Raw genomic sequence first — 16,086 nt, forward strand, 5'->3', positions numbered from 1 at the left:
TGGTAAAGGTTGAAAAATACCATGATGTGAAACTAAGATATGAACATCAAATGGTTGTTCAGTGATGCGTTTAGCTTTCATTGCAGAGAAAAAATTTAAAGGAACAGTAGATTTTACATTGATAGTACGGGTGCCTGTAACATTTGTAACATTGAAACCAGTCCATTCAATTTTCATTTTTGAGGTAAAAAGAGATACTGATACAGTTATGTCAATAATATCTGAAGGTGGGCAGATTTTCCAAAATGAAGGACACAAAGGTAAATTTAAAACAGGTACAAAAATACATTCACCCCCAGTGGTTAATTCAAGAACAATTTGTGTGAACCTTTGTTTTCTGTTCATACAGAAATAGTATAATGAACAAATCAATAAAATGAAAATAACAATTGAACTTAATAAAACAGATGCATGGTTCCATGAAAAATTTGACAACAATAATTGAAACTCAGATGGTTTAGGAGTGGTTGTTTGTTCTGGCTTATAAATAAAAGATGGAAGTTCAGAATTTGATTTGACACCAGTTGACTGTAGCAGAACTATTAGAATTGTAGAAAATTTTCTATTGAAAGAAACATTTACACTAAATCTTGCCATGCATAAGGTGATAAAAATGAGATTCACATTAACACTCACACAAGGGAAAAGACAGTTAATTTTGGGACAGTTGTCAGGGAGAAGTGAGTATATAGATGGAAAAATAAATTCATTGCTTTGTTTTGAATGAAAGAATTGTGTATTATATACATGTAAATACTCTGACAATTTGTAAGCATGAACAGTTTGGTTTTGGATGACACTGTCAATCTCCATCAGGTTTTGTGGTGTTGTGATGATTGCTGTTGTAGATGGTAATAGGTATATCAGAGTGCAAATGTAAAATGGTAACCATTGCCATTGACCAAACCCTATAAAGATACCAAGAAAGAACAATAAGTGGTAGATAATCAAGAAAGGAGGTGTTGATCAGACACATATTAGCACTATAAACATTGAATAGAAAGCAAAGTCTCTATCAAATTGACTATTTTCCCAAAAATATATCTAACTTGTCTTATAAAGAATGGTACAAATCCGGCCGGGAAGCAACAATATACCAAATATACAACTGACTGATGCAAAACTGCTTTCTCTGACCTATTTTATGTATTCCTAGATATTGCCTTTTTTTCTATTTTCAAGTTGTATTTAATAGAGTTATCGTTTCCGAAGACGTATTTTCTTTGTGTATTTCTCAAAGTACTGTTCCACTAAATCAGGTCTAATATTTTCTTGCGGTTCCCATGTTTTGGATCCATCAGTCCATTCTATACGAAAATGTTGATCTTTATGTCTGTACTTGACAAGTTTTCTGATGTCATAAGGATACTGCTGAACATCATTGTCTGTGTCAGGTGTTTGATTATGGGGTTGGGATTGGGGTTGATCAATCTCATCATTAGTGCTTTGGTTGGTAGATGGTACATTCTGGTTATCTAAATTGTCATTGCCATCTCCAGTGTTATGTTGATTTTGGTTTTGAACAGCTTGAGTTTGTACTATGTTGTCTCTTTCCACTTCAGGGTCATAATAATGTTTGATTTGTGAGGCATTTATGAAGGATTTGAGCTCTTTGCGGTTGGAACAACGTCTGATTTTGTATGTATAATTTGGCCCAATTTCTGATATGTAGTAGGGTCCTTGATATTTTTCAGCTAACTTTGGAGAAAGTCCTACTGGAGTTTTGTTACTTTTTATGAGAACTTTATCAAAGAGCTTGAAGTCTGGTACTTTAGCATGTTTGTCGAATCTCTCTTTGGATTTTTCTTGGCTCTTAAGGATATTATTTGAGGCAATTTCATGAGTTGTTTTCAAATTTTCCACAATTTCCTGCAGTTGATACTTGGAAGTTTTGCTGAGATGATTGTCTTTTGGAAGAGCATGGACATCAAAAGGGAGATTCATCTCTACACCAAACACCATGTAAAAAGGAGAGAAATCTGTGGATTGAGTTGAAGGTGAATTGCGTAAAGCCATAAGAATTCCTGGTAGTTTGGAAGGCCAGTTGTTTTGCTCTTTGTCTACATAGGCTCTAAGACATTGAATCAAGGTACTGGTTGTCCGTTCCACTTGGCTATTTGTCTGAGGGTGATAGCTTGATGTTAAGAAGTGCTTGATGTTAAAAATTTCACATAGACATGAAATGAGATTGTTCATAAAAGATTTTCCTCTATCTGAAACAAGTGATTTGGGACAACCAAAGCGAGAAAAGATATGTTCAAAGAGACATTTGGCAACTTCCGTGGCTTCTTGTGTTTGCATAGGAAAACCTTCTACCCATTTTGTAAAGGAGTCAACAACTAAAAGAACATACTGATAACCCTGAGATGTTTTGTGCAACTTAAGGAAATCCATATGCCATCGCTCAAAGCGACCAACAACAGGTAGAGATGTTAATGGGGGAGGACGTGCATGAGTATTACGCTTTACTCTTTGGCAGATGTCGCAAGAATGGATGTAGTCGTAAATCTCCTGGTGCATCCTCGGCCAATGGTATTTAGACTTCATTGCTGCCATCACTTTCTCAATGCCAAGATGGGCTCCACCAGCACTACTGTCATGGTAAGCTTTCAGAGCTTCAAGTCTAAGGACTCTGGGTAAAGCAAATTGCTGGATCCATCTATCATCAGGTGCTTGGTTGCATTTGACTCTTCTCTGGAACCAATGATACAGAACTCCATTGCAGATTTCATAATACTTACTGTTTTGAATGATTTTGTCTCGAGATTTCTCATCTGAAGGAAGGATGTCATTCTTTAAATAGAAATAGATGCTTTTGAAGTCTGGACAATTCTGCTGTAGCTCTGCAAGTTTAGAGAGATCTGAAAGTTCTGGGTTTTGGAAACTGACTTCTAATTCAGGTTCAAGTGAACAAAGATCGGGAATATCAGAGTAGTAAAGAGTTACTTGAGTAAGTTCCGAGAGATTATCTTGTTCAGAAGAGACAGACTTAGATTCTGAAGATGTATCATGTTCAATATGAGGAGGTGAGTCTTGGGAAAGAGGTAGTGGTTCTCTTCCAGTTGTTAAAGATGAAACAACTGCTTCATCTGGCTGAGAGTTCTTTGTGTCATACTCCCTTCTACTCAAAGCATCGGCCACTTCGTTATTTTTACCTGGTCTGTGGATTATGTCAAATTGATAACCCTGGATTTCTAAAGCCCAACGAGCAAGTCGCCCTGTTGTACGTTTTTGATCCATTACATACTTGAGAGCTTTGTGGTCAGTATATATTGTAAATTTCTTGTCAGAAAGATAGATTCGGTAGGAACGAATACCCTCAAGAACAGCAAGCATCTCTTGCTCTGAAGTGGACCATTTCTTTTCAGCATCCGTAAGGCTTCTGCCACCATAAGCTATGACATGTTCTTTTCCTGTGTCATCTAACTGACCCAAAACAAACCCAATGGCTGATGAAGATGCATCGCATGTAAGAATGAAGTTTTTGTTTATGTCTGGGTAAGAAAGAATTGGTGAAGACAAAAGACACTGCTTAAGAGCATCAAAGGAAATTTGGCATTCTTTGGTCCATTCAAAAGTAACATCCTTACGTAAGAGATTGTTTAAAGGAGAAGTGATTTTTGAGTAGTCTTTCACAAATTTTCTATAGTAATTACATATGCCAAGAAATGATCTAACATCTTTTTGTGTTTTGGGAACAAGAAATGTGCTGACAGCTTTTGTTTTCTCTGGATTGGTTCGAATACCATGTTTAGAGTTGATATGTCCTAGATAATTGATCTCTTTAGCAAGAAAGTCACACTTGCTTGGCTTTAACCTAAGATTAGCTCTGCGAAGGCGAGTAAAGATTTCATCAAGATGAGTCAAATGATCCTCAAATGTTTCAGAGAAGACCAAAATGTCGTCAAGATAGATTAAACTTTGACACCAAGTTAATCCTCTAAGAACTTGAGTCATGACCATCTGAAAGGATACTGGAGCATTCATCAACCCGAATGGCATACGTTCATATTCATAAATACCACTCTGAGTGATGAAAGCAGATTTGTGCCTAGAGTCTGGATGCATGCCAATTTGAAGAAAAGCACTGTGAAGATCAAGACTAGAAAAGTATTGAGCCCGACTTTGACCAATTGTATCAAAAACACACTCAAGACGAGGGAGAGGGAAAGACATTGGTTTTGTTATCTTGTTCAAACGTCGAAAATCAGTAACCAAACGAAATTCACCTGAAGCCTTTTTGACAAGAGGACAGGGTGAATGCCAGTCACTGTTTGACTCCTTAATAATGTCATTTTTCAAGAGATCCTCGACTTGTCTGTTGATCTCGGCGTGGTTTGAAGGTGTTGTTCTATAAAATGGCATTTATACTGGTTTTGCATTTGGATCTGTGTCAATTTTATGCATGTACATATTGCATTGTCCCAATTCATGATAACCAGTTGCAAAAATGTCTCTGTTTTTGTTGAGAAACTGTGTCAATGTGTGTTTTTGAGCACTGTTTAAATCTGATTTGCTAAGATCAAAAGTGAGTGGTGTTTTGTCATTTGTGTTTTGTTGTGTATGGATTATGTTGACATGTGCAGTGTTGTGTTCTGATGGAGTTGATGCATCAAAATTAAAAACTGCATTGGGGTCAAAATCAGAAACACTAGCAATAACCTTACCTTTTGGTAACCTAATTTCTTGACTTGTGGGATTTAGCACCTGTAGAACTGATTGACCATTTTTGATTTTAACAAGACATTGAGCACCCAATATGTGTAGATTCTGGATATCTTTTATTGGCTCTAATAGCACTTCTTCACCTGAATATCTTTTGGACACCTTGACAGACAAAACATTCTCAGAAAAGGGTGGCAAAATTGTTGTTGTTGCCACTCTAACTAAACCACTACTAGATTTCATTAAACACACATTTGCTGAGTCATTGTAAAAAGACATTGTATTTTCAGCTAGATTAAGGGTCACTTGGTGTTTTTATAAAAAGTCAAGACCAATAATCAAAGAATGTGGTAATCTATCTACTACATGCACTGGAAAGGTAAATGTCACACCTTTAAAAGACAATGGTAATTTCAATTTCCCTAGCACTTTCAAATGACCTCCTACACCATTGACAAAGTGATAATCTGGTTTTTGTAGCACTGAGTTTTGAAAAGATGTTTTGCTTAAAAATGAAACACTAACAACATTTATAGAGGCACCCGTATCAACTAAAGCATTTGTTTTTACACCATTGATAAAAACAGAAACAGTATTTCTAACTAAATTTGTTGCCAAATTGATTTCTGCCAATTTTGAATTTTCGAGGCGCCTATCCGTGCTATGGATAGGCATGAATTCCTATTGTAATTTAAAAGAAGGGTCGAAAAATGGACTTGCTGGATTTCGAAAACATACAGATTCAAAATGGTTGAATTTAGAACAAATTTTACAAAAGTGATTATATGCTATACAATTATATTTGTCAAAACAATCATCAAGACCACAATGAAAGCACTAACGGGGGCCTGGTTGTCCTTGGTACTGGGGTTGTACAGTGGGAGGGAATCTCGCTGGTCTGGGGTTCTGCTGAGCTTGCATCTTGGGTCGGTAGTTTGGACGCTTTCCTTGATAATTGTGACTACGGTCATACACAGGTCGGATATTGTTATTTGTAAATTGTCCATCACTGCGCGGATAAAACTGCTCAGAAAATTCCACAGCCTGGGGACGGTTCTGATACTGTCCATGGCCAGATTGTCTCGGGAAATTCCTGGAACTGCCTCGGCGGAATCCACCTCTTGCATAAGTGGCTGGAGGGTCATCTCTGCTTGGTGATGGCTGAAGATTCGAGCTGATAGCCATCACTGTTGACTGCAATTGGTCTGTCAACTTCGAAAGAAGGCGCTCTTCCATTCCTTCAATGCTGGCTATCACATTTTTGTCGCTTTTCAGTGTCGACTCTGCTCTTTTTGCACAGCGAAATAAATCCTCGAAAGATTCTGGATCTTTGTCCAGCACTTTTTATGCTATGTCCTGTCGAAATCCTTTGGCGATTAAATTGACTAACATGCGTTGTGAGATTTCTTCATCACAGGCCATCTGTTGCACCCTCGAAATGTATTCCTCTGATGTTTCATCTAAAAGCTGTTTTATGTCCAGGAAATCCAAATCAAAGGAATTTTTACTTTTGCCGAATCTCTCAAGGAATGCTGATTTCAAATTCACAATACTGTTCTTGGCAGATGGCAGCAAAGCAAGGTACCATTGCTGTGCAATGTCACTCAGATGAAATACAAATCTGTTCACAATTTGTTACTCTGTAAAGGCATGCAGGGTACACCACTGCATGAATAGTGTCCACCACTGACTTGCACTTATGTTGCTCTTTCTTCCAGAATACTTTGGGAGATTAGCCGAGACGTTATCTCTCCAGTTGATGGCTTCATAATTTCCTGTGTTTGTGCTTATCGTAGTCATTTGAACAGCAGTTGTTGTTACTGGGGAACTTGTAGATGAAGTAGTATTAGCAGACACTGGTGCTTGTGTATTTACGCCTGAAGTATGGGCACTTGATTGTTCCGAACTTACGGTGATTGTAGCTTCAGATGAATGCTGGGTATTTGTTGTTTCTGATGTTGTAGTTTCTGCTGATGCTTCTTGTTCAGTAAAACTGATGAGGTCGTCTGAGGACTCTGAATTCTGACTGGATGTTGACCTTAAGCTGTATTTTTGAAGAGGCATCTGGTTGTTCTAGTGAGAGGCACGGAATCTGTGGTTTCTCACACCACTTTTCACAGTGACTTTTTCGTCTGTGAAGTTTGGGGAAATTAGCCTGGTAGGATAGCTACTCGCTTTTTCAACTGTAATGCTAAATTGGCAAAGAGAAACAATTCCAATTAAAGTTGAATGATGTTTATTGTAAAGTCAGCAGATAGAAAGTGTATTTTATAAAAGTTGTTACACAAAAAAAGTTATAATAAACAGTACAAGTAATTATCGAATAAACAATGTCAGATAAGTAAATAACTTTTGAAACAACCTGTAGCGAAACTCGCAAAGAGAAGGTACGATTACTAAAACAATAAATAAAGATCGATCGGTTACGTGAAATCAGTCATGCATAGCGCTTATCAAAGTTTTTACAGTTACAAAAGTTAAAAATCAAAAGTAGACAATAAAATCAGAAAACTTACAAACATTAAACTCCAAAGACAATGTTTACAAAACTTCGGGAAAATTAAGTTACCTTCTCTGACTAGAGAGTTTCGAACAGGGAACATAATTCATAAGCGGTAAAATTAAATTTCCAAAAATTTATAAAAATAGAAAAATTCCAAAAACACTATTTCGTGAGTAATTCAACAAAGAAATGATTACTAGTAATGTAATTATATAATTTTAAACATTATTTGAACATTAAATGAAACCAGCAATTTGAAATTAATAACACATTTCAGATATTTAAAAATGAAGTGTAAGCCAAATGAACAAAGTAATTTATCCTAATTCCGTATCAAGAATACTTTATAGGAAATCATTAAAACATTAATTAAAAATAACTATAATGAAATTAAATCTAATCTTTAACTTTCAAATAAAATAACACAAGCTTACCTAAATTGGCAAAGAGAAACAATTCCGATTAAAGTTGAATGATGTTTATTGTAAAGTCAGCAGATAGAAAGTGAATTTGCTAAATTCACAATCTATCCGGACTCTACATCGGAATTGAACTCTTGACCAATCAGGAAGCTTGTTACAAAAATTACTACAGGTAAGTCGGCAATTTCTTTTGATAGGCTTGACACTGATTACTTACATTATCAAAGAGCCGAAAGGTGATGAAGTCAATTAGCTAAATTTCCATTTTGAGTTTTTTTTTAACAATGGGAAGATTAGGTGAAGCCGAAACAAAATAAACAAGATTCTAAATCGTACAATTAATTTAATACCTGTGTCATAGCAAAGTGTCAAACCGATCTCGCCAAGAATTTGCCAACAAAAAAGGCCGAAATAAAAAAGAATTTTACAGTTTATTTAGTAGATAAAATAATTGTTTATGAGTAAATTGATTTCCGAAAGGTGACAGATTGCTCAAATTCCACATTTAATAGATTTCAGAAAGCGTGTATATTTTTGTGATACAGAAAAATAAAAATTGAAATTATTTTAAGAAAACTTAATGAAATTAAACAAAATTGAAATTAAGAAAAAAAGGAATTATTTTCATAAAAATTAAAGCAAATTTAAAATGTCAAATTGCAATGAATTAAAATTCATATAATATAACCAGATTGTTATAGTTAGTTTTAAATTCTATGAATTCTAAAACTTTAATGTAACATATATACAAAAATAGCGAAAATTAAACGACAGGAAATGTTTGGTTGTGGGTGTGTTGTACGTCCTTAAATATTGACTGATAATTGTGTTTATTTATTTATTACTTTTTATAAATAAATTAATTTTGAAATATATGTGAATGCTAAAAGAAAAGAAAATACGTCATGCATAAAGTACAAGTAATTATGTTTTGTTTTTTTTCGTTACTCTTCCAGATGTAATTCAAACTAATATGACATGTTTCCGTATTGTTTTCATATACAACTTTCTCCTCAAAATAAAGAAACATAAATAGCTCTAAATTATTAAATTTTATATTTTTCCTGAATAATTTAAATACTTTAACTGAATTGTCCTTAATTAATTTGAATTCGCATATTGGTGTATATTTTCCTCAATGTATGCAAGACGGGATATAAATCCTACTACATTTTAAAAAAAAAAGTATTTCATAGGTATTAAAATTATATCGATAGAATTTAAAAGCGCGGCTATTAATGTATTTTATTATTTTTTTAATTATATAAATTGTAGGGTGGATATTCCGGGTAAAATCTAGAAATCCAGTTATGTATTTTTTATCAAGCATAACAAACAATTCTTGAAAAGAGTATCTCTTTAGATTTATTGCATGCATATTTCGTTACATGGAGGAAATGGGTAATGGTCGTTTTCTGTTTTCATCACTTCCGTTGATCCCGTCAACTCAGTTTTGACAGAATTAGCAACCTAGTTAATTTATAGGAGGGCCTGTTTTCAATGCAACGTATACAATGTATATTCATTAATAAGGAAGTAAACTAAAAATAGTGGCTGAATTTTAACGTTTAATTTATATTTCTTTATTTGTTTTATTTATTTATTTATATACTGAAACGCAAAAGAAACGCAACAAGCAGTAATCTACAAATATTTGAATTTATTATCTAATGATTTTCAAAAATGAATACACTAAGGTAAAACTTGATTTTAAAACATCAAAGATTAGATAAAAATGTTAAATGATTATCTTTTAACTTCAGAAAGTAACACATGACTGTTAAAACACCCCCCACCCCTGCCATTCAATTTCAGCGTGCAAGACTTCCATGCACAACAGTTGCAGCTTGATTTCTACGATGCAGTAGGTTCATCAATCTCGAGATCTGAGCGAAAGAAATATTCTTTGCCATTTTTAAATGCCTGTTTTTCAGATGTTGAGGTCGAATTTCCTCTAGCCAGGCGCAGTGTAGTAACCCTTGGACTTCCGGTCCAAGGACTGTCATTCATGCTACTGATACGTAAGAGGATGTTGAGGCGTGATGTGGGTCATTTTTGCATCTGTAACTCTTCATCACCTTTATTTTGAGATTTTCCAGCTAGAGCAATGGAATTGCTTACTTAAGTCATTTTCAGGAAGCATTGGCATCGATTACGGAAAAGAAAGGGGAATTTATTTTTCGGAACATTGCTGCATTACTTATGATGAACAGATACAAATCCTTAAAACCCCATATTATTGCCAAATGTTTTGTTAAACATGCAATTTTTGATTTCTGTTAAGCAGACTCAAGCTTAACTTCCGGTAAAGGTATGAAAATCATTCAACCGTTAAATTACCGATATTTACAAAGTTGAAGATGTCCTTACTTTTTAGATACAAAATTATATCCTATATGTAATATTTCCCCCTAAAATATGATGTTGCGTTTCTTTTGCTTTTCAGTATATATTTAGGTATTTATTTATTGTCTTTGCAGCTAAATACCATAACTACCCACCAGAAGTCAGATGTCTACTGTACTGCTTACTGTTAGCTGAGAAATATCAACTGAATCTCAATGAACAATCACACAGAATCATAAGGGACAAAATCAGAGACAGATATTTCACTGATATTACTGATGACGTCTTGGGAGATCTTCCTGATGGAATCACAGAAACTCGTGACGGTGTGATAACCTTTATATCAGACGATATCCGACATGACGTCATGTACGCCTTTGTTACGGAGTGTATGGTGGAGAACAGTGATCTGAAGTTTTTCCTGACCACGGCGTCACGTGACGTGATATCAGAATACTGCAGGTCCTGGGATTATAAGAGGAGTGAGGGAGAGAGATGTCTGTATGTACCGGACTATCCGGAGAAGATGTACGACCTCTTCATAGACAAACTACAGCTGGACATCATCACACACTGTACCGTGTCTGACGGGAGGATTCATGACAGTATCAGTAAACGTTGTAAGTAGTACCTCTGTTGAAGTGATAACTGTTATGTTTTCTTCTTTTTTACATTTTTCCTTTACAGTGAACATTAACAAAACTTTTACCATCACTACGTTTACTGGAGTTGTTTTAATTTTTTTAAATGTAACTGTTACATGGAATGTAAATGTACCTACATATACGTTCAATATTTGTAACATTATTAATTACGATTAGAATGGAATATTCTACTATCTCACGTGTAAAAGTTCCATTTGTCCATGTATCTATAAAATTCACTTGTCCTTGTATAACAGAGAACCCTTCTTCACATACATGTATTTAAAAAGAGTTCCCCTAGAAAAAAAATGTAAAAGTTTATTTTTGGGGAAAAAATAATCTCTCCATGGCTTGGCTCCGCTTTACAAAAGAACTAACGACAAAGACCAATTTATAATTTTGCAAATATCTTTTTTATTAATATGTAAATGATTTTAATTTTGAAAAAGTATTTTATCTATTTTTAATTTTGAGCGACCTCTCTGAATTTCACCCCCCTCCCCCCTTCTCCCAAAATTACGTCTTCCTCGGCGTCCTCCAGACGAAAATCATGCCTACATGTAAAATCTACAAATACTCATATAGAATTCCAAGCTGAAAATAAAAATTCTGCTTTTTAAATGTTAAATACTTCATTATACAGGGGTTCAAAATTCCTCAAGCCCGACGTCCCGGACTAACAAATTCCGGATCCGGACTCGGCATTTAGAATCGCCAAAAGTCCTGGGACTTGGCAATGTTTCTTGTTTATCTTTTATTTAAGTTAAGAAAAAAGTTCGTAAAACTAAAATTAAAGCAAATTCTCAAATGTATTGAATAAAAATGTGGATTTTTTGGCTTTAATATACCCACAAAACATTACGAACGTCTCAAAAATACAATCCGTCTTTTTATGTTCCGTTGCGGTTAGACACCTGCTTTTACGCAATTTCTCATGTTTCCTCCCATATGACATGAGTTTGTTAAATTTTGGTTTTACCAGTAAAGGAACCGAACGAGAAATAAAAGACCCCGTGAGGAACATGAAGCTGGGGATCAAAATAACAATTCCAAAGACGGAACCTATGACAAGAAGAGAGTTCGCGAATTCCAAAGCCACTGGCGTGATGATAGGCCGTGGCTTGATTACAATGACGATACGAAAACGATGTTTTGTTCATTTTGTCAAAGTTTTCCGATTACGGCGGACAAGTCAAATGCATTGACTAGAGGAACAACAAACCTGAGAATCGAACCGATTAAAAAATAAAACATATATTCATACATATAGTCTTTATTCATTCAATGCAACAAATGAAAATAAATTATAACATAAATTTAATGATGGTTTAAGTAAATATAATTTTATCTATCATGAAAATATGGACTCAGAAATTTCTTCCTCGGACTTGCCTAAAATTTACTCTTTAAGTCCTGGACTTGACCATGATAAAAAAAAAAATGAACCCCTGATTATATATTACAAACTCAAAATTTCACGCAATTACTAGACTATAAATGGTATAGTCAACTTTTGAATTTTTAAGACACCCCTCCCATTTTTTTCTATTTTGCAACAAAGGGAAGGGAAGAAATACATATGGTTACATATTCATAGTCTAATGAATACCCTCCTAGATCTAGTTCATTCATATATGTAAATGAATAAAGAAATACCAGTGTTTTGTATTAAGTACAACTCATTCTCTAAGGATCTTATGACTATGTGCCCGGTTTGTAGTCCACACATATACTTGTACATAAGTTTACATGTACCTACATTCAGTTTACTTACTGTCGTGGCTGTGTAATATCTGTATAAATTCGGCTTGAATAGAATTTTTTATTTATTATACTTTAAAGACGTGTATACACAGAGATGCATGTACATGAAATGTTCTGTGAGGTAAATGGAATATATGTCAAATGTTTAGTATCTTCATTTCAAACAAGTCTGGAATACCCCCCCCCCCTTCCCCGGAAATTGTACATCAAATAAAATGGAAATTCGTCCATATTAAATTTGATGTAGGAATGTTTAGACATTTTACAATTTCATTTATTAATTAAATTTTCATTTATTTATTATTAATGTACCCGAATAATTATGTGCAGTAGTATCAAACGTTGAATCGTCAAACGTTTCGTTTTTGTTTGAGAAAATGAGAAATGAAACAGTGACAGAAGATTGAATAAGTCTGAGACATTATATTTGATAACTTTCAGTAAACATTTTCTTTTTTTATTTCCAAACTTATACTTAGTATATTATTTTTAAAATTTTCATTTTTTATGTTCATAGGAACACACTCTAAATGTGTCAGTGTGTGACATAGAAAAAAATTAATAATTTTTCCTGAAAACAGGAGGAATAAATACACCAACTTGAGGAAAATAAATAATCTCCTACATTTTTAGAGTTTTGCCGAAGCACGAAGGGTGTATGGAATACACCCGATGTGAATCGCTACACCCTTGATTGGACCGGGATAGCGAATTTATTTCCTATGTTACTAAATAAACCCAAGTCAACTCAATGTATTGCAAACTATCGATAAGATTTTACTACGCGCTTCAATACATCGTAACAACAGGATATCTGCACTTTGTGATAGAGAATCATGCATTGTGACGTCACATCACCCCCCCCCCCCGCTCAACCTGGGTGTACGGAAATTTGCACCCAGTTTACTAACCAATCGTATCTCGTGTTACAAGCTAGATAGGAAATGAGATGATTACTAAATTTTATCGTTACATAGAAAATAAGTACACAATTTAAGATTGCAAATATTGTAGCATTTAAATAAGTTATATAGAATACTGAAGGAAAACATTTAAAGTAATTCCAATGTAATTTACCTTAAAACATAATGTGGACAGTTACCACTTAAATGCCACTGACTGTAGCTGAAACTGAAGAAAAAAATGTATCATTTGTGTTTTTATTGATTTTTTTTATTACATTATTGTTGATTCTTTTATGATACAGTTGGAGTCCCTAAGGAAGTACTAGAATGGGAGCAGGAAGCCAGAGAGCGGTATGTGGAGTACGCTAAGAGAGGAACACAGACAGTCCACCATGCCCGGGGGATGATCGTAGGATGTGCTGGGGCGGGGAAAACTACCCTACTTAAACGTCTCCTCGGTTGTAGTGAAGAAGAAATTAAGGAAATAAAATCTACTGAGGGATTGGAGGTGCATGAGGAAATGTTCGATATATGTGATAAAACAAAATCATTAAAAGGTTAAGTTCTTTTCTATTAATTCATTAAATTTTAAGAACTTATGGAAAAAAAACCGTTTGCTTTGTACATACAGTTTCTTAAAAAATAAAACAGAATACACGATATTTGCGTAGATATTATTTGTTTAAAAAATCATTTTAAAAAGCAAACTCAAAATTGGGTTATTCGAAGTCTGATACTATCATAATGTGTAGTAGTGGTAATAATATTTGCTGATAATTCTGATTATCCCATAAAATATACTCATGCTATTGATTAGGAGTGTGGAGTTCAAGAAATAAATTCAAAAGCAAACGCCCCAATTCTGTAAACCCATTGACACTTTAGCCCATTCTAAAGATTATCTGGATTTTTATTTCAGCACGAAAAATAAACCAAGACGATCAAAATGGAAAAAGTTATGCTAAAAATGTTGACGCTAAGACTCTGAGTTTCTTTGACTTTGGAGGACAGTGTGCGTACTACGCCTGTCACCAGATTTACCTGACCAGGAGAGCTTTCTATGTTGTGGTGGTGGACGCCTCTAAACGTCTTGACCAGAAGGTGGACAGGGAAGTATGTGATCAAGATGGGAGCGTTTTCTCTGGATGGACGTATGGAGGTACTTGAGTGTAAAAATGTGATGGCCTGGATGCCTTATTTCTTTTAACGCTTTAATTTTATTTTCCTATGCCTAATGTTAAAAAAAACATTATTCCTAAAAAAGAGCATGGAAAGCCAAAAAGTGATTCTTATACGAAGCCTTTGGTTTTCTCTTCTTATTTTTTTCAATGATTTTTTTAAAATCGAAATGAAACATATACTCACAACCAAATCTTAGTCGAAGTCTTTATCCTACTGTATAGTTATTGAATCCTTTATATTTTGCGTTTTTTGCTGTAGATGTAAGTCTACAGGTCATGGAGGAAAAAAGTGTGGCAAGCAATTAGTAAGGTTGATATAAAGCAATTAAAATGCGCTAGGCTATGCACAAGAATGACGTCAGAAGTATGCATATTTAAAAAAAAAATACAGCTGCGTGTTTTGTAAAAGTAGTAAGAGAGATGTACTGCAGTCTTCCAACTCATGTTAGATAGATGCACAAACGTCTAATGTAGTAAGAAACGCCCACTGAAAGTGCAAGATTCGTACGTTATCCTTACGTCCATCGCACTTTTATCGCTCGTGTGAGAGCAACATGGTCTTACTTCCGCCTTAGCCTTTCTCGGCTATGTTAAGGAAGGAAATGGAAATGCGATCTCAGTACATTCTTAATACGTATTATGTTTAAAAATCTTTGCAACAAAGTACCTTTAAACATGTAGGAAAGGTAAAATAGATATCCATAATGGATAGTGTAACTTACTCAGTACCATTTACATCGCATGTATCAGCTGTGTGTCACGTGACTTGTATAAAAATAGAATTGTTCATCTGAATGTAGAAAATGAAGCTAGTGCAAGGGCATACGCATGTTTTTGGAGGAAAAAATTGATACATATTAAAAACGATTTACAATGGCTTCCTGAAAAGTGCTGGGAGCTAGTTTGAGCTGTTTTGGAAATGCTCGTAATTTTTCCGAAAATGCGTATAATAGCTCAAAATTTCCACTTCGCTTAAATTCTGCCATGAATTAAAATAATGTTATGCCGAGCAGAATCAGCTCCCAGCACTTTTCAAAATATACATGATACAAGCAATTGATATTCCATATTTCAGCTCAAACAGTCTAGTCTATGCCCTTGCACTTTTGAGGTTAATCAGGTATACACTTATCGGATATGCGATATTCTTTACATTTTCTCTCTTTGTGCAGCTCCATAGCAACTAGATAAATTGATAACCTAGATTATTGTTTTAAATGAATTATTTCCTTTTAATTCTGTTGAATAGATTTAAACATCGGTGTTGGTTTCATATTTATTTAAGCATTTTTGTAATTATTAAACCAATGGATCCACTCCTCTGGATCACTTGTATTGCGTCAAGTCAAGGCCAGTGACGTCATTTATGACACAAGATTTGCTTCTAATAACTCAGCAGTATTGTTATCAAATGTTGTGATTTTACATGCTTTTATAAATAATTGATAAATTAAATGAATGCAAGTTGTTATTTACGCATTATCATGTGATTAAATAGATTTTTGTCACTTGTTAATTTTTTAATGACGTCACAATGAAACTTCCCATACGGTGCATCACAGATGTGAACCCAGGCCTTCCTTAACGTAGCTGAGTTTATAGCAATTTTGATTGAAATGCACTTTTGTATACAAAAACCACCTTTTCATGTCCAGT

General features: G+C 34.5%; 1 protein-coding gene across 1 annotated transcript in view; it reads left to right on the forward strand.

Annotated features, from left to right (window-relative positions):
- The window catches only part of LOC133200528 (uncharacterized), a 57,996-nt gene that overhangs the window by 23,092 nt on the left and 18,818 nt on the right, over positions 1-16,086 (forward strand). The window contains exons 5-7 of the mRNA XM_061336315.1: positions 10,071-10,556; positions 13,552-13,806; positions 14,169-14,408. Coding sequence (XP_061192299.1) covers positions 10,071-10,556; positions 13,552-13,806; positions 14,169-14,408 — 981 coding nt within the window. The remainder of the gene's footprint in view (positions 1-10,070; positions 10,557-13,551; positions 13,807-14,168; positions 14,409-16,086) is intronic.

This window comes from Saccostrea echinata, unplaced genomic scaffold (genome assembly GCF_033153115.1).
Source record: "Saccostrea echinata isolate AGI-Se365-2 ecotype Australia unplaced genomic scaffold, CSIRO_AGI_Sech_v1 ptg000040l, whole genome shotgun sequence".
Taxonomy (NCBI): Eukaryota; Metazoa; Mollusca; class Bivalvia; order Ostreida; family Ostreidae; genus Saccostrea; species Saccostrea echinata.